The sequence below is a fragment of the Camelus bactrianus genome, chromosome 2 (assembly GCF_048773025.1).
Source record: "Camelus bactrianus isolate YW-2024 breed Bactrian camel chromosome 2, ASM4877302v1, whole genome shotgun sequence".
In the NCBI taxonomy this organism is placed as follows: Eukaryota; Metazoa; Chordata; class Mammalia; order Artiodactyla; family Camelidae; genus Camelus; species Camelus bactrianus.
In genome coordinates, this window is record NC_133540.1 from 118,625,913 (window position 1) to 118,653,320 (window position 27,408).

The 27,408-nt window shown below is 37.0% G+C and overlaps 1 protein-coding gene and 1 long non-coding RNA gene across 3 annotated transcripts in view; one reads left to right on the forward strand and one right to left on the reverse strand.

Moving 5' to 3' along the window:
- Positions 1-8,599, reverse strand: part of LOC105075288 (uncharacterized) — a 52,555-nt gene extending 43,956 nt beyond the window's left edge. The window contains exons 1-3 of the long non-coding RNA XR_006727697.2: positions 8,381-8,599; positions 7,860-7,940; positions 6,900-7,024 (exon numbers count right to left, since the gene is read on the reverse strand). This is a non-coding gene — a long non-coding RNA (uncharacterized LOC105075288). The remainder of the gene's footprint in view (positions 1-6,899; positions 7,025-7,859; positions 7,941-8,380) is intronic.
- A 69-nt stretch (positions 8,600-8,668) lies between these two features.
- The window catches only part of SEPSECS (Sep (O-phosphoserine) tRNA:Sec (selenocysteine) tRNA synthase), a 35,085-nt gene continuing 16,345 nt past the window's right edge, over positions 8,669-27,408 (forward strand). The window contains exons 1-8 of one of the 2 annotated variants that reach the window (XM_010963042.3): positions 8,669-8,801; positions 9,661-9,815; positions 11,889-12,007; positions 12,342-12,500; positions 14,100-14,253; positions 17,255-17,357; positions 23,414-23,543; positions 23,675-23,766. In XM_010963042.3, the coding sequence (XP_010961344.2) occupies positions 8,688-8,801; positions 9,661-9,815; positions 11,889-12,007; positions 12,342-12,500; positions 14,100-14,253; positions 17,255-17,357; positions 23,414-23,543; positions 23,675-23,766 (1,026 nt within the window). In that variant the 5' untranslated portion in view covers positions 8,669-8,687. Of the gene's footprint in view, positions 8,899-9,660; positions 9,816-11,888; positions 12,008-12,341; positions 12,501-14,099; positions 14,254-17,254; positions 17,358-23,413; positions 23,544-23,674; positions 23,767-27,408 lie in introns of both variants that reach the window. The other variant, XM_045522681.2, reaches the window with a different exon arrangement.

Consider the following 27,408-nt stretch of genomic DNA (forward strand, 5'->3'; position numbering starts at 1 on the left):
CTGGCCTGTCGTTTCCGTAACAGATTTACTTAGAGAGATACATACTGCATAGAGTGTAAGGCAAGAGAAAGACAAGGAAAGAGGTGTAGGAATTGGGTGCTCAGGTTAAAGTAAAAGTAGGTACACACTCCATAGATAAGAGTGTGGGCCATCTCTGAAGGGGAGGGAGTGAAAAAAACCCACTAGGCATGGTGTTCTCAGCTTTTATGGTCTCAGTAGCTTCACATGCCTACAGGTGGGATCATTCAAACTGCACTGGGGAAGGGGCTGAGATTACCAGGAATTGGGCCACCGCCCATTCTTTGGCCTTTTGCGGTTAGCCTTGGGGCTGTCATGGCTCCTGTGGGCATGTTACTGATCATGCTGTTACAATGAGCATATAATGAAGCTCAAGGTCTACTAGAAGTCAAACCTCTTAATCCTTAAGGCCAACTGGGAGTTGAATCTTCTACCATTCTTGTGTTAAATTGCTGTCATTCCTTGAGTGGCTGTGCCCTGCCCCCTTCCATCCTGTCTCATCTGCACCCATGCTTACAGCAGGATTTAGGGCTTCAAGGCCTCCCCCAAATAGATCCTATCCCACAGTGGATTAACAAGCAGAGTATTTTATCAAGTGTTTCATAGGGAGGTGGGTGATGAGGGTTTCCTCTACAGTGTACAACTTTTCACTTCTAAATCCCCATTGAAAATCCGGCCCCTTTTCTCCCTCCCTGACCACTGGCTGCACATCCATCTCCCCATACAGTGCGTTCTTGCAGTTTCCCTGGCCTCTGGCCTGGACCCTCCTTCCAACCTCACCTTTAGTTTTTTCATAGAAACCACTATTGCTAATCTCTCTTTGTTTTCTGTTTCTGTAATTTCTGGCCTTATCTTTATTATATCTTTCCTTCTATTTTCTGCAGGTTTGTTTTCTATTCTTTTACTAATTCTTGAGATAAAAATCTTAGCTGAGAAAGGTTTAGCCTTTTTTTTCTTTTCTACTATATGTATTTTCCATTCCATTCTCCTTCTTCTTTTGCTTTTAGTCACATGTTTCTCCCTAAGCATGGTGTTAGCTGCTTCCTATAAGTCTTGATATGTGATATTTTTATTATCATTCAGTTCAAAATACTTTCTAATTTCTATTACAACATCTTCTTTGACATATGGATTACTTAGAATATTGCTTAATTTCCAAATATTGCTTAATTTCCAAAATGGTTTCTGTCATTGATTCTTAGCTTAGGTGCATTGTGTCAGAGGATGGACATAATTTTACTGCTCTGTAATTTGTTGTCTTATTTCATGCCTCATGATGTAGTCAATTCTGGTAAATATTCCCTGTGACCTTGAAAAGAATGTATAGCTCTACAGTTGTTGGGTGGAGGGCCCTATGAAAAACCACTAGGTCAAGTTTACTAAACATGGTGTTTCTCTATCTTTACTAATTTTTTGTGTTAACTTGTTCTATTAGTTCCTAAAAGATGTTTTATAATAATCTCAGAATGACTATAGATTTATCTGCTTTTTCTTTTGTCAGTTTTGACTTACACATTTTGAAATTATGTTATTAGGTGTATACATATTTAGGATTATTATATTTTCCTGGTGAATGGAACCTCATCATTATGAAATACTCCTCTTTATGTTTAGTAATGCCATTTGCCTTAAAGTCTACTTTGCCTAATATTAAAAATCTATGTCAGTTTTCTTCTTGTTAGTATTTGCATGATTTATCTTTTCCCATTCTCTTGTTTTCAATTTTAAATCTTTGTATAGCCTTTTGTTTTAGATGTGGTCTCAGTACAGAGCACATAATTCTTTCAAAAAATCTACTCTAATAGTTATTGTCTTCTAAAGGGAATATTTAGCTCACTTATATTTAATATAGTTTCTATGTGTCCTACCTGTTCTATTTCTTCCTTTACTGCCTTATTTTGTATTGATTGTTTTTTATTATTCCACTTTCCCCCATGTTAGATTGGAAATTACCCAATTGTTTGGACCTTTATTGGTTACCCTGGAGATTATAAAGTAAATTCTAGATTTCCAAAAATCTAATATCAATGGGTACTTTTATTCCCTTTGGAACAGCATTTCCTAAATCTTAAATGTGTATATGAATAAGGGGTCTTGTTAAAATGAAAATTCTTATTTAGTAAGTCTGGGGAGAGGGCCAAGATTCCACTTTCTGTAAATTCATGGGCCACTCTATGATTACAAAACTCTCAGAACACTTTAACTCTATTTATTCTGTTTAGCTCCTCCCTACTTAAATGTCAACCATGTACTTTAGTTCTCTATATAGTTGAATCCCTCAACACATTCCTATATTTCTTTATATAGATAATATCAACCTAGATTCATCCATATATTTACCTGTCATTTTTGTTGCTCCTTATCCCTTCTTGCATCTTTGACATCTCATCTGGAACCTTGTACTTTTTGCCTTAAGGATACTCTTTAGCATCTCCTTTAGTAGTGTTCTGTTGTTGAAAATCTTCTGTTTTTGTCTGAAAATACCTCCTTCATTTTTTAAAAAAATAACCTTTTTATCTTTGACATAATTTTAGATATAGAGAGATAGAAAGGGTTCCATGTATCCTTCACCTAGCTTCTCCTAACATTAATATATTACCATAATACATTTGTCAAATCCGATAAATCAATGTTGACACATACTGTTGAGCATACTTCAGACTTTTATTTGGATTTCTCTGGTTTTTCTCACAAATGCCCTCTTTCTGTTCCAGGACTCAATCCAGGAAACCACAATGTATTCAGTTATCGTTATCTCCTTAGTTTCCTTTGTTCTACAGCAATCTCTTAGATTTTCTTTTTTCCACAATTGTAACAGGTTTGAGGAGTACTGGTCAGGTATTTTCTAGAATGTTCCTCAACTGGGGTTTGTCTGATAATTTCTCATGGTTATACTGGGGTTATTGGTTTTGGAGAAGAATATCTATATTCCAAAAGAGAGTTTAAATTAGTGATAGTATATCCTGCTTGATAACCTCCAGTTTCAGTTTTGTGATATGAGCTATCAACAAATTATATTAGATTACAGTTCTCAATGTGACTTTCTAATACACTTGGAAGAGGTACAGAATGTTCCCTAGCAAAGGTAAGACAATCCTGAGGTTCACCTTCCTCTGCTAGAGTGACAAGATTCAGTGCTGCAGTGGTGAACAGAAAGTAATGTGAGAGTATAAGAGTAACAATATCATAGGCACTTAATCAGCTGGCTGAAAAGTGTTACATGTTCTCAGCCAGCAGTAATGTCTGTCCTGTATGAGGAACCAAAGGTCAAGGTCAAGTAGGGAGACTAAAACTAGTTCAATAGAAGCATCAACGTTTTTCTTCTCTTCCTTTCTTTCTTCCTTCCTTCCTCTCTTTCTTTTCTTTCTTTCTTTCTTAATTTCTTTCTTTCTCTCCCTCTCTCTTTCTTTCTTTCTTTCCAGCAACTATTGCTATAAGACATGGGGATACACCTTTGCAACCAGGCTGAGGGTATGGCTATAGTAAGCAATAGGTATTTGATGGTTCCCATGCCGCTGAGTTAAAACTCCAACGGCTTGTCCAGATCACATATGCACATATAGACCAAAGACGTTTTTGTAGTTAGGAATGCCCAGTTAATGAAGCTACTGAAGAACTTTCTTCAGGTTATAGAGGGTCTGTTCCATATTTGGGTTCCTAGAAGAGACGATCTCTTACTGGGAACTTAGTCAACTCATAAAGAGGCTCTGCAATCCTAGAAAAATTTGTTTGCAATATCCAGTTAAACCTAGAAATCCTATTATGTGGTGAGAGGTCTAATTAAGTCTGGATAGTCTTCAGCCTGTCAAGAGGTAGCACTTTTCCCTCCTTAGATATTCCATGACCTAAATAATGGGCTGTGCTTCGGAAAAACTGCAGTTTATCTGATGAAACCTCACGTCCCTTTTCTTCTAAAGCTGAGAGCAAGTAAATGGAATCCTCTTTACAAGCTTTCTTATGCTTTAACTAAACTAGGACACCATCTACACATTGTATCAGAACTCAATTACAAGGGAAATTTAGATCTGTTAAGACTTGTTTCAGGAACTGAGAAAAAGAGGAGAGGGCTTCACTGAACCCCTGGGGCATGACTGTCCAGGTGTACTGTTATCCTCCTCAAGTGAAGGCTAAAAGGTACTGACTGCCTTAGATATGGGCTAGAGGCACATCAAAAAACACAGAGCAAAGGTTCACTACAGTGAAGCAAGTAGCTTCAGGAAGAATTGATGCCAAGATGGTATTTGGGTTAGGTACCAATGAGAAGTGAAGGACAAAAATTTTGTTCATTGTCCTGAGGTCTTGAAAACATTGCTATCCTTATCTATTTGGTTTCTTTACTGGCAAGACCAGAGTCTTACAAAGGCTAGTCCAGAATGTGAGAAGACCTTTGGATATAAGGCATTCAGTTATAGCTTTGAACCACTCCTTTGCCTCTGGCTTCAAGGGATATTGGGGGTGTTTGGGTAATAGTTTGGTAGGATCTATTTACTGTTCTGATTAGATTTTCTATGTCAGTGGACATTTAAGGTCATAGAATGTCATGGATGATGTCAAGACCTTTATCTGGGGTATGCATCAAATATAATGGAGAAGGCAAAGGTATATCCAGAACAGACACAACTTGATTATGAATAGAAGAGTCCTCTGGAACTTTAAAAAAAATAGTCATTCTGTTGTGTATTTAATATTAGAATTCTATTTGCAAAGTAAGTCTCCCCCTATTAAATTTGCAGGGGTGGTATCACAGAGCAGGATGGAATGGTTTTTTATTAAGGGCTCATGTTAACAGTTAAGGGCTAGGAGATAGGAAAAATCTGTGGGTTGTTTGAAAGGACTGACACTTGTGTATATGCTTACTCTGAGGAAGAGGTTGAGCAAAGATGATGGGGTTTAATGTAATAAGGGTAACATCCCTATCTCCCGAGAATCGATTACACTGACCATCTGTATTTATTCAACTTGAGTATTTAAGGGTAAGTCATGATATTGAAAGTGTTTTCCTTTTTCAGAATACCTCTGTTAATCAGAATTGAAGGATTTTCTTTGTCTTGGTTTTCTGTTTTTGTTTTTGTTTTTTTAATAAGATGGGATATTCTTTTTTATGGCGTCCTTTTTGTTTACAATATCTACCTTGTCAAAATTAGTTGCTGGGAAGAGGGCCACCTGGCTGTTGAGTCTGCAAGATCATAGTTTATCTTGGATTCTGTCTCATTTTTACTTAAAGCCCGTTCAGACTGTTCTAATAGGTGTTTTAGTTCAGGCAGAGGGTCTAATTCCCATTTTAATGACTACTCCACTTTTGAATTAGGCTTCCAGTTACACATTTTACTCCATTGACAAAATGAGATGAAAGGCACCTTCTTTAATTCCCAAATGTTGTCAGAAGGTATTTCCTAGCAGATCATGAAACTCTCTATATTTTTATCATTTTCTGTTTGTATGATTCAATTATGGTCCAATAACTTTATTAGAAATGTTTGGGGATACTACTTTTAAGACACTTTGCCCTGCTTTTCAAATCTTTTTCTTTGGGTCCTTTTTTGGACAGGTTTATTATGGAAAGAGAGATCCTGTAGCCCCCTTTCTGGGTCAGTCCAATCAGCTTTGCCATCCAGGGTTTAGCTGAGATTCTGACCAACACATGTACAAGTTGATATAGGTTAGATAATCCTGAATCACATACACTTGAAAGAATTTAAAAGCCTTCTAAGAACAGTTGCTGGTCTTGTATGGGAGTAGGGAGATTCTTAATTACAGCTCTTAATTCATCTTAGGTCCAAAGTTTAAATTGTATAGTTGCCTGTAGATCTGGCTCAAAAGATGGCTAGATCTTTAGAGGGAACCGGCATTTTGTAGTCTTAGGAAAGTTGTTGGGAATAGGTAGGGAGCCTGGACATGAGGAAGAGAAGGGAAGAGTTGACAAGATCAGAAGGTTAAGGAGGAAGAGGGACTTCTGGATATTGGGGGAGCAACTGGAGCACAAGGATGGGGAGGACTTACTAGGAAAGGAATCTAGTTTGTCGTTGCTTAAGTTTCTTATGTTGCTCATTGGCTTTGGCCAAAGAATCTTTTACTGAAATAATTTTTGAACCAGAATTTCCTTTGGAGGCCTCTGCATACCAGTCAAACACAGCTGCCCATTTGGCCTCAGAAATCTTCATTCCCTTTCTTTTCAAAGGTGCCTATCAAATAAAAAATATATTCAAGGCAAATGTTCCCCAGAGTGGCCACTGAGGGCCCAAATCCTCATTGCTGAAGTTATGCCATTTAGGGAGCCAGCCACCAGAATTAGGATTGTAATGAGAATACACATAGTGAAGCAGCTATTTTTCCTGGAAAGGAAGAAGTTTTAGGCTTAGACAACCCCAGGAGAGCTGGCAATGGTTGGTTGAAAGTGATGTTTGTTCTCTTTGTGTTTCAAGACCACTCTGAACACAGACCCAACAATCTGTGCCACTTGGCAGGTGTAAAATTAGAGTGAATTCCCTTTAGATCAAAGGCAAGCTCTCAGGACAAAAAGTCAAGATGAATGGAGAACCTCATCCAGTTTTATTGGTGACACAACAAAGTTTGTCCAAATGGATGCTGGTCTTGTAAGAACTGCAAACGCATTGGTCTGCAAGGCTGGCTCAGACAGCAGGCTTATAGGCCCCATGCCTGTGTTCTACCCTATGATTCTTCTTCTTATGACAAATAATACTTCCAGACAGCACAATACAATACAGAAGTACAAAAGAGAGCCAAAAACGTGAAAAGGAATGGTCTGATTCCAACAAGGATATCAAACAAATGAGAACCAACAACAAAACCTGGGTACCAAACATAAACAGCTGAAGAATTCAACATAAAGGTAGTGGGGTTTAGACTCAGTAATTACTTACCATGTTGGCACAGACTTGACAGCCACAGGCATCAAGGCACCAGGGCCTGTGTGAGTACCTCATCTGGCTGAAGGCTGGCAGTGATGGATAGTGCAGATCCTGTCTCCATGGAGCCTCCAGGAAAACTGTGAAAATGAATGAAGACCATCCAAGTAACAAATAGAGACTATTCAGAGCTTACCAGTGTAAGAGAGTTAGTCACAATCACTTGCATTTGGCAGATTCAAAGGCAGGCAGGGGAGAGGAAAAGCTTTATGGTAAAAAAGGGGAAAGGTTCAGGTGTGCTTGATTGGAGGCTGTTGGCAAGGGGAAGCTGTTGAGCATCTATTACATATTGTTTAGTGCTGTGCTTTGAACACAGTTATCAAATATAGCCCTTGTCAACCAGGAGCTCATAGTCTAGTTGAGGAAGACAGAAAGTTAATCACTTGTGACAAGTGTCATGGCTGATAAATGGCAGGATGCCCTGGGAACATGCAATAGGAACAGTGGTGAGTATATGTTAAGCAATTGAGTCGTAAGTGGGATGGCAGGGGGGAGGCTGGGGCCTGATTTGTAGAGCTGGCTAATTTCCATGGTGTAAATACTCCCACTATGGCCAGTTTCAAGCTACAAACATAATGCCATGAAAAAGGGAATTGGAAAGAGATGTGCAGTAGGACATCATTATATCTTCTTTCCATCATAAAGATACAATAGAAGTAGACAATCTCAAAAGCAGAGATAATAGTAAAATAATTAGGAAATAAGTTGGAGTATCTATTACTTTTGCTTTTAATGTAACTGACTTCATTGTAAATTTACATAATTTATTTTAAAGAAGAGCTGTATTTTAAAAACCAGCTCACAAAAAACTACTGAGTATTTAACAATCAGCTCTCACAGCAAGTATGAACCAGTGCAAGTGGGCTCTAGCACTCCATTGGGTAAGAGTGATGTCAGGAATCACTGTAGGCTCACCTAAGCTGAAGACTGCAAGGAAGTCAAAAGCAGGGATTCTGCCTTTTCATTTCTTCATCTCAGGCACTTAGTGCTAGGTTGCTGAATGGTAAAGACAATTCATTAATTCAATATCCAAAGAAAATTTTAAGTCCTTACTATATTCTGGGCACTTTTCTAGGCACAGGGCAGCAAAAACCATGGCTCTGACTTTTAGAGTTTTACATTCATAAGTGTGTGAGTGTTTGTATAAACAAAACCCTGTCATATTAGGAGGCGGGTGATAAGTTTTATGGCCAAAAATTCCGTGGTGCAAAGGAGAAAAGGAGTGGGGCATCGCTACTTCACACGGGGTTGCCAGTCAACTGTAAATCAGCTCTTGCAGCAGGAGATGTATGAAGGTTCAGGAATCTGAGAAACACGGTCTGAGTAAGGCTGAAGCACAGACACTACGCAGATCTCACTGTTCGGCAGGAGTGGAACACATTATAACTTGGGAAGGTCTTTCTTCCGAGAAGCCCACGCACTTGCCCCTGACTCACCTCAGCCCCTCCGCACAGGTGCAAAGTCCTTCAAGTAGGTCTCAGGCACACTGGGGTTTAACTGGACCAATCAGAGGCACGGAGGCGGAGCGAATTTTCCGTACCGGCTAAACGCAGGGACAGCCCTGCGCATGCTCACATCCTACCACGTCTGGCGCACCACTTAGGGCGGTTCGCGCATGTGCGAGAGCGAGACGAAGATGTTTGTCCCAAGGCTTTCCCGTACCGTCCAGGCGACGAGTCGCCTCTTGGTTCCGGCGTGTGTCCCGCGTGTGTCGATCCTTCTCTGGCCACAGTCGCCACCGCCATGAACCGCGAGAGCTTCGCGGCGGGCGAGCGGCTGGTGTCGCCGGCTTACGTGCGGCAGGGCCGTGAGGCCCGCCGCTCACACGAGCACCTCATACGGCTGCTTCTGGAGAAGGTACCGAGCGATCGGGTCCCTTCTCAGACGCCACCGAGCTATCGGGTCCCTTCTCAGACGCCGCGCCCCTCGGACTCCGGCTTCGCCCTGCGCCCCTGTTAGTGCCAAAGTGCTGCTTCACCCGCTTGTATTTGCTGGTTGAGCCCTGTTCCCAGAGTCTGTCGCATCTTGGCTTGCCATATGCAGGCTTGCTGCGCTCGGTTCCTCTCAGCCTCACCACTGCCGGCGAAACCCAGAGTCTTACTAGGGGATGTGTTGCGGGGAGAGGGGTGTTAGGATTTTGAGTCCTATTTTTTTCTAACTTGGGGAAGCGGAAGCAAGGGGGAGGGCTCTCTTGGTTTATTTTTTTGTTTGCTTATAGGGCAAAGTTCGCATCTTCCATCTTTCACTACTCCCAAAGACTTAAGGAACACATAATGTCTGTAAACTACGATATACTAACTGGAACTAAGTGTTGTCGCGAAACTTCAGGAGTCTGGTACATGCCAGTGTCCTGAATTTTAATGTCACTAAAGTTTGATAGCCCTGCTACTAACACCCTGGTTTGAAGAATCCTCTTTGAAGATAGGGTTTATTTGTTTTCAGTTACTTTTACTGCACTTTAACCTTTAACTGTAAATCTCATTGTATGCATTTATTATCACTTACTGCAGCAGCTGTAGATAAATGTAATACAGTGTAACAAACATTTTGCCTACTAAGAGTTTCTTCATAGTGCTGAATTTATGTCTGAATTTTAGAAAACAAGGGGCATGGCAAAATACACATTAAAGAATTTAAAACTTTGTTGAAGTGGGATTCTAGGAATGATGGTTTTCTTAAATATAAATGTACTTTTTTTAAAAAAATTTTTTTCAAGGGCAAGTGTCCAGAAGATGGTTGGGATGAAAGTACACTTGAACTCTTTCTTCATGAACTTGCGATCATGGATAGCAACAATTTCCTGGGCAATTGTGGTGTGGGAGAAAGGGAAGGAAGAGTAGCATCTGCACTAGTTGCTCGGCGACATTACAGGTATGTTTTTTAGGTAGAAAACATTTTCATGTTCCCTTTTTTTTAATGTTAAAAACAATGGTAGCAGTATTAATCATGTTAAATTATAAAAAGCCCATTTGTATTGTAACCTACTTCTTATTCAGATGGGCATGTAAGCTAGATGCAATAGGAAGATGGAAACAGTCTGACCAGGTGCTTTTCAAGATGATAGGGTAAAAGTTCTAGTATGTGGTGGTTACCCTGTCAGGTTCTGGGTGGTTTACAATACTGGCTATTGTGTTCTGTTAAGAATATTTATACTGGCTATATATTCTGTTAAGAATGTTTAACCTAGTAAACCTATTTGGTTGTATGAGTTTAAAGGATTTTTAAGGTTGTTTATAGTTTTCCATGTTTTTTTCCTAATACTGTAAGTTTTTTTAGAGAATGATATGTGGATAGACCTTTACAACATTGTTCATCTGCATCTGAACTGAGTCGCATTTTATAAGTGTCTTGCTGGGAAGGGATAGACGGGATTTCAAAATTGTAGAATAGATAAACAAGATTATACTGTATGGCACAGGGAAATATACACAAGATCTTATGATAGCTCACAGAGAAAAAAATGTGGCAATGAATATATATATGTTCATGTATAACTGAAAAATTGTGCTGTACACTGGAATTTGACACAACATTGTAAAATGATTATAAATCAATAAAAAATGTTTAAAAAAATAAGTATCTTGCTTTGTTATAATAGATGTAGGAAAAGTATATTTAATTTTAGATTATGAAGTCACTTTTTTCTTTTGCATTATTTCAGAAAGCTTTTCATCAATTCTGAGAACCATTTAATTAGTAGTAGTTCCTAATATAATCATTTCTCTGTTCTTCAAACTTTCTGTGAAATATAGGTGAACTTTTTAAAACTCCTGTATTCCATGATTTTAAACCATGATGAAATTTTCCTAGGTATAGTAGAATTTTATTTCAACCAAAACCATTGCAGTCAAAACTAATAATGAGTGTATGACTTGGATAAAAATTTCATGGTTATAAATGAGCTGATAACATGGTTGATAATACATGTAAAAAATGCTTTGTACGTGATGTTTCAGTGGTAATGGAGTATGACACTAGTGTTCTGTGGTAATTCCAGTGTGCAGAATTTCTGATCTATTCAACTATAAAGAGAGAAGCTTTTGATTTTGAAGTGTATGTAGAGGTATCTTTAAGTAGTGTATAACATGATCAAATTTAAGATGAGTGGATTTGCACATAATTTTCAAGGAGCATGTAGTTCTCTTAAAATTAAGGCAATATTTGAAACATGACCTCATGTTGTTGGGACTTAGCTCACTGCTCTGGTTAGGGAAGTGGGAAGAAAGAATATAATGTTGCATATATTCTGGTTTTCTATAGCTGCATAACAAACCACCTCAAAACTTAGTGGCTTAAAACAATCTTCATTGTTCTCTCTCATAGTTCTGTGGGTTACCTGGACTCAGCGGGTGATTGCTTCATTCTCATGTGCAGTCAGGTGTCGGCTGAGAGTTTAGTTATCTGAAGGTTCAACTGGGCACTTTATCCAAGTTGAGTCACTTAGATGGCTGGGAGCTCAGATGACCTCTCCAAGTGGCTTGGGATTCCACCAGGATGGCAACTGGATTTGAAGGGAGGAACACAACCCACCGCACCCCACCCACCCCCACCCTGAGCAAACCCTTCAAGAGGCCAGGTAGATGCTTTAAGGCTTCTTATGACCTAGCTTACGAGTTCCAGACCGTCACTTAGGTTAGATTCTTCCTGGCCAAGCAAGTCACTAAGGCCAGCCTAGGTTCAAGAGGAGAGGAATTTCACAACATCTCTTAGTGTGGCAGTGGCATATAGGCATAGGGAGAAAAGGGATTGATGGTGGCCACCTTTGGAGACTAGCTACTACATCACAGTCGATGAATTTGTTTCAATTTAGCTAGGATATTTTCATACTACTAGTAATCAAGTATTGCCTCTTATTTATTTGGTTTTTGTATTTATATACTTATATAGTGCATTACTTAGAACATTGAATATTTTTGTCCAGTTATTGGCCCATCTTTTGCCTAGGTTCATTCATGGAATTGGACGATCGGGTGATATTGCTGCTGTGCAACCAAAAGCTGCAGGTTCTAGCCTTTTGAACAAAATTACCAATTCTTTGGTCCTGGACATCATAAAGTTAGCTGGTATGTACTGAGTTAATCATAATACTTTTGGCTGACCAGCCACGCAACCTTTGCCTAATTTCTGTTATTAATACCTCTTTCCCAAAGGGATATAAATGGCTTTTGAAAAGATATATATTTGTATAGATACATATATGAAACTTTTAGAAAAAGACAGAAAATCAGAGCCATAAGCCTGGAGAATGAATTTATCAGTGAGTTTTCTGAGCACAGTACAGATGAAGAAGCACTAATTCTACAACTCTTGTTATTTGATAGAAATATATCATTTCTTTAAGAAGGATGCTGGTTTTTCAATGGAATAACTAACTTCTGTTTTTCTTCTTATTTGTAGGTGTCCATACAGTGACCAACTGCTTTGTGGTTCCTATGGCAACTGGCATGAGCCTGACCCTGTGTTTTTTAACATTACGACACTTAAGACCAAAGGCAAAGTATATTATATGGCCACGAATAGACCAGAAGTCCTGCTTTAAATCCATGATAACTGCAGGTAAAGGAAGAGAAGTAGCATGTATAATGTCTTCAATATCACAGTTGGAAAATTCAGTCTTTTTATGTAGAGATAGATAAATGAAAAAGAAACTAAACCTGCTCCTGTTCCCTCTTTTTATTGTGGTAAAATATACATAACAAAACTTAACATTTTAACCACTTTAAAATGTATAGTTCCTCAAGTACATTCGTCTTGTTGTGAACCATCACGACCATCTCCCTCCAGAACTTTTTTGTCCTCGTAAACTGAAACTCAGTTAAACAATAGCTCTCCCCTCCTCACTACCCCCGGTCCCAGCAGTCACCATTCTACCTTCCGTTTCTATGAATCCAGTTACTGTAGGTCCTTCATGTAGGTGGAATTATAGAGTATTTGCCTTTTTGTGACTGGCTTATGTGACTGAGCAGAATGTCTGTAAGGTTCATCCATGTCATAGCATGTATCAGAATTTCTTTCCTTTTTTAAGATTCCTGTTGTATCTGTATCCCACATTTTGTTTACTCATTCATTTATTCACTGGTGGGCACTTGGGTTGCTTTTGCCTTTGGGCTATTGTGAACAATTCTGCTATGAACATGGGTGTACAGATGACCTGTTTGAGTCCCTGCTTTAAATTCTTTTCAATTTACACTCAGAATTGGAATACTAAATATAATAATTGTTTGTTTTAATAGCTATGTAGATATGAAAGCTAGTCTTCTGCAGCCCAGCATATTTGAACTGATGATTTTATGGTGGCCGAAGTTTTCTATTTCTGTAAACAGAATGCAGACAACTTGATGCGGATTCTAAAACAGAAAACTACTTGCTCGTAACTTTGCTTTAACTTGCTGTGTGACCTTGGGGAAGACACTTAATCTTCCTAAACTATGACTGCCTTATCTTTGAAATGAATGAGTTGAACTAAATGGTTTCTAAATCCCTTATAGCTCTTAAATCCACAAATCTAGCCTGCCGCTAGATCTGGTATTTGGGAAGACTGAAGACGTGACTATGTAATAACTTTATGTGCAAAACAGTTTTTATATTTAAATTATAGAAGGTTCCTGTAAGCTAGGAGATGGGTCTGCTAAAATTCATTATGTTTTTCTTTAGAGGTAAAACATTAAGTTGATGATTGTGATCTCTTTAAATTGTGATTTGAATTATCATTATTATTTGTGTCCATCTCTGAAATAAAACGAACTTTAAAATAAAACAACTGTTGCCAGAGAATGATTAAATTTACTTTTCTATGGACTGAAGTTGAACTGGACTATGTGATCCTTTTTGTCATCAGTGACTGTGTTGTTATTTTCATAGGCATCTATTTAACATTTGTTTTCCCTACTTCCCAAAATTAGTCTTTCTTGTCGCATCAAAGTGTTAAATAGCTTTGTGGTCCTAATTGTGGTCTAGGTGTCCTTCACAGTATTTTGACCTGCCTTTGAGTCATACCAGTATTAAGCCAGGTCGTTACTATTAGAGGAGGGTTCATTGACCAAAATAAATATTTAAAATGAGTTCTTGTGTAGACTAGCACTGCCTCCTAGAGTTCCAGGATCTCCCCTTATTTTACTTTGTACTAACATTTTGCTTTCTGTTTGGCTTGGTTAGGTTTTGAGCCTGTGGTGATAGAGAACGTTTTAGAAGGTGACGAGCTGCGCACAGACCTGAAAGCTGTGGAGGCTAAAGTCCAGGAACTTGGGCCTGATTACATTCTCTGTGTTCACTCTACTACGTCCTGTTTTGCTCCAAGGGTGCCTGATAGGTAAATGATTTGTGAATATTGTCCTAAGTGTTTATCAGTCTTTTAAATAACATACACTTACGCTGATTCTCAAAGATGCCTAAGTATCATTTGGCAGTAAATGCTATGTGAACGGACTGTTGGGGAAAGAGCATAATGGCTTGGGAAAATAAAAAGTTGATGTAGAAGAAGGAAGAACACCTGGTACCAAGTGTAAATCCCTTTATCATCTGAGTAAATGCAGAGCATCTCTGTTTTCTTGCTCTTTTTTCTGTTTCTGGACACCTAGCATCTTTTCCCTCATAATTTAATAGAAGTTTCTGAGCTAAATGTTGGCTTTATGTACTTGTTTTATTGCTGTCTTCACTTCTTTGATCCTGCAGTTTTCATACACAGGAACTATTAGTATTAACAGATTTTAAATAGAAAATTTTAGGATTATTTATTGCCCTTAGAATTTTCTTAAATTGGAAGAGTAACCCAGATATACACTTAGGAATACACATTTTGAGGAAAAATGCAAATATTTAAGAAAATAAAAGCCAAAAGAAAAAAAGGAAATGTTTGCTGTTCTAAACGATGGCCACAGATTTTTATTCTAAAAATATAATAGGCTTAGGTATAGTAATACATTTTTCCAGTTTTGACAGCAGCTGTTTCATTTTAACATTCTGAACAAAAATGTTAATAATTTATAAAACTATATTGACTTTGGACTACCTTTGTAGCAGCAAGTTATACTTTAGTTTTAATTCATGGGGTTACAATTTGGTAGTAATGAATGCATGTTAGCTTTTATAGGTAGATATTAAGAGACAATTTTAAAACCATGGTCTTGAAAATTTACCTTGCTCCATCCATAAGTCTGAATTCTATTTTCAGATTATGTTGCATATGCTTTAGTTGTTTATTCAGTACTTACCAATCAAGTTTTTAATTTATATTGAAATAGTAAATAAATACCTTTATTCTTCCTTCATTGATGGTTTTGCTATCTAGAAGAATTTTAATGTCATGGGAATAAATCACATTTCCAAAAACAGTATGTGGATATTTGTATTAGTTAGATTATTAATCCTTGAAGATATTTTTGTTTTTGTTCCATTTTGACTAACTTTTGGGGAATGTTTACAGTATGCCTAGTACAGTGTTAAGTATATTTTACATGTATTATCTCCTTTGAAAAAAATAAAAAAAAATTTTTTCAGTCAGAATTCTTATCTACTACTACTTAGTGGTGTCATATAATGAATGTGTCTGATTAGAGTGAACTTTAGGAAGGTAATGATGCTCAATTATTAGTAATATGTTTGAATTTCTGATTTTATTAAATTTAAAAATACATTTTGATTTCTTTATAAGAAGTTTAATTCCTTTATAGACTTAATTTTATTAGACTGAATGGGTATGTATATATGTATATATTGTCTTTATTAGTTAATTAATTGGACAGAATACTGTGGGGAAAAATCAGTTAGAGAAAATGTTAAAAAAGAAAAAAGTATCATTTCTTCAAATTGATAAACACCTTAAATTGGCTTCTAAGTTAGAATACAATTTGATTCACATATAAAATATTTTTTCTACTTCTCCTTACCTTATATCACAAACCTTCATACACATTGTAAATATTAACAAATTGATCAACTCAGAATATTTAAAACTACTCATAGGTGATTTAAAAAAAATAGTACTTTTTTATTATGATACTTTACTCTCAAGGAAGTTTGTTATTAAGGAATGCTTTCATTAGAACACTAGCATGTGAAAATGCCTTTTATGAAGAAAATACTTGTGTGTATCCCAGAAGGTCTTATTTTGTTAAAAGCAACATCTGATTAAGTAAGAGAGAAGTTTTCTGTCTTGATTTGTGAGTTTTATGAAAATAAATACTAAAATGAGTTTTTAATTCATAAAACTTCAAGGAAGTAAACTGAAAACTTCTGACAGATAAGCAGAATAATGTTATTCCTATTTGTAGTTTAAAAATATATTAATGCACATGTACTATGAAAAAAATGAATTATGCGTAAGTAGATAATAAAACTGTATAATATATATTTGAAATACATTTTTGTGGGAAAGAACTTTTAATGCATAAAGATGCTTTACTTCCAAAATTTTTATATTGTAGAGGGAGCATTTAAAAAAATTAATTTTATCAAAACCATAGGATTTGGTTTTAGCTTCATTGCATGAAGAGATTTCTGTTTAGAGATGACCTCAGTCACAAATAGGATTGGGTTTTGCAAAGGAACATCATTTATTACACTCTTAATTGAAACATATTACCTTACTTTGCATAAAGTTACACTCTTAGGTTGTCTTAATTTGAGGAGTGTCAAATGAAAAAGAGTGAATTTAAAACCAGCAGCTATTTAAAAGATTCTTTAGTTTCCAAGTTGTTGGAACATGTTATTTTGGTACTGAAATATTTTAATGTTCTGTATTTTTTAATACATTAAAGTCTATTTGAAATGTATTTTTTACTTTATGAGATGCTTAATGTAAGATTTCTTAAGATTTCAAATATGCTAATTATTTTAAAGATACTAGCTTTAGTATAGTACGCAACTAAAACCATTTAAAAATGAGCATATCACCTTGTAAGAGGTCTTTATAAATAATCTGCTTCTTGCTTTTTATATAGGAATTTTTTAAAGTGACTTAAAAGCCTACTGGGTATAGCTCAGTGGTAGAGCACATGCTTAGCATGCATGAGGTCCTGGGTTCAATCCCCAGTACCTCTGTTTAAAAAAAAAAAGCTACTATCTATATAGATTTTTTAAACACCATATTTATTGGTAACATTAATTTAAAAACTTCCGGGTTTATCCTTAAGTGCCTGCTATGTATTTCCAAGGTACCAAATTACATGCTAAAATACTGCTGTAGAAATTTCAGTTTGTCATTTTTTTCCTAGTGTACTTAAAGGAGAACTATTCAATTAAAAAAACTTTTCATGTTGTAATTTATTAAAGCACAGTATGAATGTCTTTCTATTGAATATTTATGTTTATAGATTAGAGGAACTGGCTGTGATTTGTGCTAATTATGACATTCCACATATAGTCAACAATGCTTATGGAGTACAGTCTTCAAAGTGTATGCACCTCATTCAACAGGTGAGAGAGTTTAAAAAGATATGTCAAGAGAAAATGGATTCTAACATATTGTGGGATTATTACTTTGTTTTTCTTACAGCCTAATACAATATATACAGTTAATCTAGCACTCTCTAATTCATGGAGCATTAGAAATATGCATATAATAGTCATTCTGTAAAAGTCATTATACTTTGCTAGTGGTGGCAATTGGACTATAGCTTTGGTCAGAACCAACATATACTTCAGTAGCTTATTTTTTAACTTTCTGAGAATGTTTCATTGCCAGTATTCTCATTTTTTCTAATACAGTGGATTATAGTACTTTTTTTTTAAACTGTACTATTTGTTCTATATTTAGTGTTTAAAGAATCATTTTATATCCTAGACTGGAAATGACTTCATATATAGATACTCTAGTGTATAACTATGGAGTTAGCAGATTTTAAAAAAAACTTTATGATTGTATTTTTATAAGCATCACCTAGATCCCAGTCATCAATTTAGATTCTTATTTTGAAAGTATGTCTGGGCTTCCCATCCCACTCAGAATGAGTCGCAGCCATGGCGCGCAAGGCTTTGTGTGCTCAGGTGGCTGCAGCTTCTCTGATTTTGTTTCCTGCTGCTTTCCCTCTCACCGCCCCTCCTGGCACATGTGCCTCCTGTCTTCCTCTTGTGCTACCTGCATGTACCACACTCTTGCTCATCCCTCTTGCTGGGTTGCTCTTCTGTAGAGTTGTGTAGCTTCTGACCTCACTTTCTTTAGGTCGAGACTTTCTCAGACACCTTATCTAAAATAACATCTGCTTCTTCCTTGCCAGCATTTTCTGTCCTGTTTTCCCTGTTTTGCCATACTCATCAATTTTAAGGTACACATTTTTCCACATTATAGCATCTCTAAAATTGCGATGTCTTATAATTAGTGGTGTCTTATCATTAGTGGTGTTTTATAATGTTAATTGGCAACATTTGTTCTTACCTGATGGTGTGTAAAATAATGGTGCTTCTTGAAATGGATGGCCTCTTGCTCTTTTTCTCCATAGCGCTTACCACCATGTGGTATGGTGTTTATATTTGTTTATTGTCTAGTTATTGGCAGTGATTAGAGTTAAGTTTCTGTTAGGCAAAGGACTTTGTTTTGTTCACTGTTACGTCAGTACTTAGGACAGTACCTGGTACATAATTGATGCTCAATAACTGGTTACTGAAAATATTGAATGAATAAATGAAGTATTATATTTACTTACAATGAATAACATACTATATTAGGATGTGGATAGATACTATCTAGATATGATATGTGTTTTATGATCTGTGTGCATACTGATGTAGTCACATATTTAGTTTTGACACGTGATTTGTGTTAGGTGGGCACGAGTCATTCACAGATTATTGGTGGCCGTCTCCCACGTGGTGGTGAACATTCCTTAGCCCTGTAGATCCTATCTCATCATTTTGTTGTTGTTGCTTTGAGTGTACTAGTATTCTCTCTAATATAAATGTTTATATGATAGTGTTAGCTGATTTGCTTGACTTATTTCTGCAAAGATTCTACCAGTTAGAATGTAATTGACTGCAGGTAACAGAAACCCAACCCAAATTGGCTTAACCAATAAGGAGATAGATTAGTTTACATAACAAAAGAAGTCCTGAGGTGGAGTGGTTGTACACCTGGGTTTCTTAAAATCTTTGGAGTAAGACTATTTACTGTTTCTTTGATATCCTTTTCCATTATTCCTTAACTTTTAAGGCTTAATCATAATTTTAGACTAGATTGTATCTAATTTGAATGGTAGCAGAGGAAGGCTGTACAACTCTCTATGCTGGAAATCTTGAAAAACATTTTATTTCAGTGATTCATTTTTATTTCTCCTCCCCTTTTTCCTCTTTTCCTTTCTCCTCTTTAATTTTTAGCAGCCTCAATTCTTTTAAAAGTCAAATATATCAGCATTACTAAAAGTTTAGAAAAGTGAGGAAGGAGCAGAAAATCACTCACAAGCCTCTTACTCTAACAAATACCCTTAATAATTTATGTATCTTCTTTTTTCTCTTTTTAAAATGCATGTATGTATTTCTTTTTATAAGGTTATAGGCATTGTGTACATTTAGTATTAACTTTTTCAAATGTAGTGAAAAACATTTAATTTTTAAACTTAAATATAAACTACGTTGTATTTCTGTACTCTCCACATGCCTATAAAGTCTTCATAATGATCAGTTTAATGGTTCCTTAACATTTAGTCAGTGTTTTATATTTAACCCATAGTGCTCATGACATATTTTTGAATACTAGACATTTTGGTGGTGAATTGAAGAGATGAAGCCTAAGTGAAAATTAACTCCAAGGTACAATATGAAAGGTGCCCGTGGAACTGTGCATCACGAATACCCTACTTTGTCATCACCTCTCTTCATTTGTGAGGTGGTTTTACTAAAATTTTAACTAGAAAATAACACTATGAGTGAATGAATTTTTATAAGGTAGCTATTGCATTGTTGCATATACTGTATTACCTTCTAAAACTGACATTTCTTTAAAAGAAAAAAAGCAGTACATAATGATGGGCCCTCACAAAAAGAGGTGGTATCTCTGTTGCTGTAAACCAAATAAGTATTTGGGTCTTATTCAGTGCTAGTTGCTGTTTCAGGACATTCTAAAAAATTTAAATTAGCTTTAATTCATCTCAGTAGTTCTTATTAGTAATACATATCATTTACTGAATATGCACCATGTGTGAAGCATCCTGCTAGACTTTTAAAATTAACTAACTTAATCCTAACAGTTTAAGGTGTATTTTTTATTGTTTCCATTCTGCAAATGAAGAAACAAACCCAGAAGTATTAAGTGTCTTAACCAAAGTCCCAAGCGGCAAAGTGGCCCATCTAGTTCACTGTGACTCCAAAGTCTCTTATTTTCCTCTAAAATACAAAGTCCTAAAACTGCAAATGCTTTCTTGAGAAGATACTATTGCAATAATCAAGCAGGCAGTGAAGAAAGAGCTGTAACTCAAGCTGAGCTTATAGAACATTCTGGTATGCATACGTAGTCCCCAGGAAATAAGCTTTGTAGAATCTGTACTTCTGATATATACTAAACTGACTAATTTAGGAGACTCATGGAATATGGATATTAGGACACAGTAAGAGACAGAGTTGTAGTGAGTCACAAAATCCAAGTGAGTCACTTGGGTTAATTATTTTAGAGTTAGAATGGATTGTAAAGTTCCCAAAGTGTGGGAAGCAGCAACTTTGCTTATTAAGTAGGTGTTATGCCACTTATTCACAGACCTGGTTGTTAGTTTATTCTACAAAATATTTTTAGGGTTCCCACTGATGAACCAGGCATCAGGGTAGACACTGGGGATGCAGTAGTAAATACAACAAGATCTTTATCCTTATGGAGCAGAAGTAGACGTAAACAATAAGGATGATGGTCTTGATAAATGCTCTAGCGTTTACGGGGGGCGTGGTCAGATGGAGTGATCTAGGAAGTCCTCTCTGAGAAGAAACATTTGATTAGAGCCCTGAGTGATGTAAAGAAGTGAGATTAGAGATTCCAGACAGAAGGTAACAGCAAGTGCCAAGGCACTGGGGCCAGAGAGTGTTTAGAATGTGTGAGGAATAGCAAGGAGGCCAGTATGGCTGGGCCAGGGCACATGAAGGCAGCAGAGGTAGTAAAGAGATTTGAGATGTGTTAAGGATTTGAGACTTAATTCTTGGTATGATTGTCAGCCATTGGAGGTTTTTGAGCAGGAGAGTGACATGTGACTTATATTTTAAAACCATCCTTCTGGCTGCTCTGGGGGGAATGGACTATAGGAAGGCAAGTGTGGAAGGCTGTTGTAGCAGCTCATGTGAAATGTGTTGGTGACTTGGGCCAGGGTGGTGGCTGTTAAGGTGTTAAAGAAATGATTGGATTCAGATGTACTTTGAGAGTCGATCTTAAAGAGTATGCTGATGAATCAGATGTGAGGAATGAGAGAATGAGAATTCAGGGATTCTAAGACTTTTGGCCTGAGTTGTTGGAAGCGTGGAAATGCTGTCAGAATATTTTATTTTTTAAACATGGACTCTTCATCCAGATTACCTTGGTTTTTGCCTGGGTGACTGTCAGCAAGATGCTTTAACAGCCTGGATTTGAATCCCAGCTGTGCTGTTAACTACATTTCTGACCTTGGGCAGGTCACTTTAATTTTATTGTGACTTAATTATTTCATCTGTAAAATAGCTGTTATCATGGCATCTGCCTGGACAGTCATTGCAAGGCTTAAATGAGTTAAGAATGTAAAGTGCTTAGAACAGTGCCTGATGCATAGTAAGTTCTCGGTAAATTCTGGCTGTGATTATTATAAGGACAATGATCTGTTTTATTCATTGCTGCTAGGCCCAGAACCTAGAACAATGTTTGGCAGATGATAGGTGCCCACATATTTGTTCCTTGAATAAATGAGTAAATGAATGAACTGATAAATGGCTTCGTGCTCCTGTGTTTCCTATTCTGCTTAAGCCCTTCCAGCCTTCTAGTGTTTTTCTTGTCTCCTCATTGATAGCCTCAGACTTTAGTGGGGGATTGAGGGCTACACCGTTCCTGAGATTGGGTCCAGCCTGCTTGTTTTCTTGCCCCAGAGTTTGCTACCCTTTGAGTGCTTTCTGTCTTTTAGTGATGAAGGGGTTCTAGCAAAGTCTGGTGCTCTCTTGGTACTTCTGCTCCCAATCTAGCTTCAGATTTCTCTCAGGAAGCCTTGGGCAGTACTGAAATATTAATAAAAAGGCAGCTCTAGCTGTTCTACTTTATTTTTACCTGCTACTACTTTGCATGGTTTTCGGTTATTTATTCAATTAGTTTCGTATGCTTCTCTCTGTTTTCCTGTGATAAGATGAGATTTTCTCTGATCATAGTTTATGAGGAAATTAGAAAGGAGAATCACAGGGGAAGGTTAAGATTTAAACAGTCATGCGATAGCCTCCAGAGTAGCCTGCGCCCCTTTCCGGCTTTTGCTGCTTCCACGTATTGCCCGGATCTGGTCTCTTAGATTAGGCCACCTATCTGCTCCTTCTATTCTCCCTGAGATATGGATGTGGATTTAAAGTGTAAAGATGAAGGTCAAATGTGGTTACAATATTAATAGGAATGTAGATTGTGAACACAGATTGAAAATCTGTGGCTACAGATAAAGAAAAAAAACGATCTTCAATGAAATTTAGATAGTATCGCAATTTTTAAGAGGAGGAAATTGAAGCACATTAGGCAGAAGGTCATAGACTGTGTTTCATGGGACTAGAACTTAATTTTATGTTTCTAGTAAGTATTCCATTTTTCACCAGAACATTGGATTTTCACTTGAAGTTCATTTTCAGTGAAATGAAATCATCCAAGATGATAACATTAGGAAGCATAAGTTATGTAGAAATATTGCCAAGAGTGCACCAAAAATTCCATTAGTTGATGTGAAAAATAAAATTTTTCTTTTCTCCTTTTGTTGTCCGAGTGGTGGTGGGAGCAGAGCTTGTTGCTTAAAGTGGTCATGCAGGTAGTAGGTTATCCAGGCGTCAGAGAGAGACACTTAAATGTATAACTTATTGATGGGCAGCGTGGGTGGCTGTAGTCCATTAGATTATGGGGCCACTTTTGAACTCACAGAGGGTGCTTAAAGTTACTTAATAGTTGTAAGACCCACTGTTGACATTTATTGTCAGATAGAAGATCACAGATGAAAAGCATGGCAGGAATCCACTCTCTCTTACCCAATTTTAAGGTGGAAAGTTCTGTTTCAGTGTAGTTCCCCACCTGAACTGATACTGAAACCCTCCCTTCCTTACAGGCTTGTTGTGAAGATTAAGTGATTTATGTATGAAAACAGCTTGTAAACTATAAATATAAAGTGCTCTTCCACACATAAGGAGCAGCATTTAAAAACGCAGTTTAATGCTTAAAATTTTACTGGCATTGTTACAAAGAAAATAAAAATCTTTGGTCTGCTTTTGATTTCTGTGTGTTGTTTTAATGGTATTTATTAATGGCACCTGTCTCTTCTTCTAGAAATTAATATGTGATACTCCGTGTTATTCCATTCTAGGGGGCTCGGGTTGGTAGAATAGATGCTTTCGTTCAGAGCTTGGACAAAAATTTTATGGTTCCAGTAGGTGGCGCTATAATTGCTGGCTTTAATGATTCCTTCATTCAGGAAATCAGCAAGATGTATCCAGGTAAATAAATCAGTTGCCCTTCAGAAAAAGTAACTAACAAATAAAAATCCATTTGTACATAGGCTACTATAATAAATCTTAGCTCACAAAGCTTTCCCCCTTCTGAATGTACCTTATCATCTTTATTTCAGGAAGAGCTTCAGCTTCTCCTTCTTTAGATGTCCTTATTACTTTGTTATCACTTGGATCAAATGGCTACAAGAAGCTATTAAAAGAAAGAAAGGTAAGCTTTCCCTTTAGATATAAAATAATACTCTTGACTATAAGACAGCACTCCAAAGTATTGGTGTTTTTGCCTGTTGGTTTATCACTTTGGAATGTGGATACGTAGCACAGTCCTAGGGGATTTACTTTCATCTGGACCCACCCTAGGTTGTTTTTAATCAATCATTGTTATCCTGTCTGTTCAGATATTCTGAGGACTCTTGGGCAGGTGGTTTTGCTTTTGTTTTGTGGGCTTTTTAAACTCCTCCACCAGGAATACTTATTAGTATTAGTAAAATTTAATTCATTTATCATTTATGGATAGAAGCTCTTAAAGGACAAGGGGAGAAGTTTTTTCTTTTTAGTTTTGGAAGTCTGAATACTAATTTAGGTGTGAGATGTCAGTCACAGGAGGAAGAACCAGTTCACAGGTTGGCCAGCTTCTCATTCTAAAATAATAAATCCACCCCTTGTCATTGTTGGAATGCTGAACTCATTGATTATGTTGGCTATGAAGAGAAAAGTGACATTTGTGCTTGAAAACTAGACTTTGTCTCCAACACTAAAAACTAGCTTAATTCAGGACAACTCCAAAATCAGAGATAGGCACTGTTGGTAGGGTGGGTCAGACTACGATGTTTTATTCATCTCCCATCCGAGGGAGCTAGAGGCCCCTGTGCAGTTTTTTTTTTTAATCTATGTAACTTTCTAACACTTAGTAGCAATTAGATTTATGGTAGTCATTTACATATTTCAAAACATTCTCATCTATATCATCTGATAGGTCCTCCGAGTAGCCTTATGTACATGTAACAGAAATTTAAAAAATTTTGTGCCCTGTTTTACTCTAGTTCATCTCTCCCCACTAGTTCACTCCATAGGAAAGTAATTGTTTGCGTTTTATTGTTAGGACATCTCTTAATATTTATATGATATAGAAAAACATGCTCAACATTATTCATTAAGGAAATGCAAATTAAAACCACGAGATACCACTACACATCTTAGGAGAAGATCTGGAAAAAAAAAAAAAAAACAACCCAGTGACAACACTGGCAAGGCTCTCAAGTGGGTAGAACACTCAGATGTTGCTGGTGGAAATGCAAATGGTACAGCAACTGTGGAAAAACTTTGGCAGTTTCTTATAAAGTTAAACATATACTTACCACATAAACTAGCTGTTCCACTCTTAGCTATCTGCTTAAGCGAAATGAAAATTTATGTCCGTACAAAAACATGTGAATATTCATAGTGATTTTATTCATAATTGCCAAAACCTGGAAACAACTCAAATGTCCATCATCTGGGTATCAACAAACTGTGGTATATACATACGTCAGCAATAAGAAGAAATAAACTACTGATGATATGCAACAGCATAACAATTCTCAAATGCATTATGCCGAGTGAAATGAGCCAGACTCAAAAGCCTACACATTGCGTTTTTTTCAATATGCCATCCTGGAAAAGGCAAAAAAATATCAGGACAGGAAAAAGATCAGTGAATACAAGAGGCTTGGGTTGAGGGAGGGAATTACTATGGTGATGAAATGCTTTTTGTCTTGATAGTGGGAGCAGATTCATGACTGTATATATTTGTCAAAATTCATAGAAATAGACATGTGAAATTTTCATATGTGTAAATTATACCTCAATAAATCTGAAAAAAAATTAAATGATTGGATTAAAACTCCAGTTTGATAAACCCCCAAAAGTAATCATTTTATTGTAGCCAAGAAAAAACCTTGGTGATTCTTTCAAGGATCCTTCTCCAGATGACAGATGAAGCCTGTTACAGATGAGGGAAACCATTGTCTGTTTATAAGAGAGTTTAGTTGTATCAGATGCCAGTTCTATAACTAGTTATTTCACTATGGAAAAGGTACTTGAAGTCACAGATTTTATTTCCTCATTTGTTAAAGAAAAGGTTGATATCTCAGACCACTTCTAGTTCTAAAAGAGTATAGAATATTTCTTAAAATAAAATAGCTACTTCCTGGGCCTTGGGCATTATAATCATAAGAATTGGCTTGTAATTTAGTAACACAGCACAAGTCATATAGGTGATTTATAAATCAAACATTTTGTAAGTTTGAAATTTTTAGGATGATGGTTTCTTCAATCTCATGGTGCCTCATATCCATTTCCACCCCCATCAAACTGTCCTGATGCCCCTGCCCCCAACACCAATCTGAATAACGACAGGGCTGTTTAAAACAGCAGAGTCTAAAGTATGGACCAGTGTTTCAGAGCAGATGAGGATGAGCATGAAGTAAGTTTCACTGAGTAAATACTTAATTTACTAAGTATTTATTGGGTATATGTGTCAGGGATATAACATTAATATAGCAATCAGTAACATAAAGATACCTGCTCTTGTTGGGCTTATTCATGTGGAGGACACCAGCAGTAAACAAATAACATAAAACAAATTATGAAATTTAATACATAAAATATAAAGGCAAAAGTGCTGCAGAAAAAAGAAAGAATAAAGTAAGGGGGATTGGAGATGATGTGGTGGGGGGGTGATAGGAATTGATTTTTAAAATGCAGTGGTTAGTGTAATGACAGTGTGACATTTGAGTTGACTTGGAGAAGTTTGAGGGAGTATGTGTGTATGACGGAGAAGAGTGTTTCAGGCAAAGAGCCAGAACAAGGAATTAGGGCAGACTTGGTCGGTGTGTTTGAGGAGCAGCAAAGAGGCCAGTGTAGTTGGAACAGGGTGATCAAAGAGAGTTGAGAGTTGAGGTCTGGATGGTAAGAGTAGTGGGGCTGCTCATGTAGGGCTTTCCAGGCCATGTGAGGTCTTTGCTTCATATTCCAAGTGAAATAGAGAGGCATTAGACGGTTTTGAATAGAGGAGTAACATGATCTGATTTGTATGTTGAAGGATCACTCTGGTCGCTATGTTGCGAATAAACTAGGGGGGCAAGGGTAGAAGCTGGGACACTTGTTAGGAGCTTTTACAGTAATTAGGAAGTGATGTTGACTTGGATCTAGATGGCGCCACTGGAGGCGATGAAAGTGGCTGAATTCTAGGTCTGCTTTGAAGATTGAGTCCATGGGAGTTCCTGATGGGTGTATTGTAGGAGTGGAAGAGAGACATCAAGAATAACTCTTAGATTTTTGATTTGAGCAATTATAAGAATGGAGGAGCCATTAACTGAGACAGAAGCCTGTGGGTTTGGGGGGAAGGCCAAGAGTTCAGTTTCAGACAAGACTGAATTTGAGATGTCTGCTAACATCTAGATAGAGATATGAGGTATGGAGTGGGATATGAGTCTAGTGTTAAGAGGAAGAGCTGAGGGGGAGGGTATAGCTTAGTGGTAGGGTGCATGCTTAGCATGTATGAAGTCCTGGGTTCAATCCTCTGTACCTCCGTTAAAAAATAAATAAGCCTTATTACTTCCCCCCTCAAAATGTAATAAAGTAAAAAAAAAAAAAAGGTTTAAGAAAGAGAGAGTGCTGAGCTGGAGATAAAAAAATTGGGGAAGTTAATTGGCTAAGAGACTAGCGGAGATAGTAAGAGAGAGATATTAAGAGGCCTGGGAGAAGAAGTGGACCCTGTAAAGGAGACTGAGGAGAAGGGAAACCAGGAGTGTGAAGTCCTGGAAGCCAAGTGAAGGAGATATATTAGAGGGGAAAGAGTGATTGTCTAGTG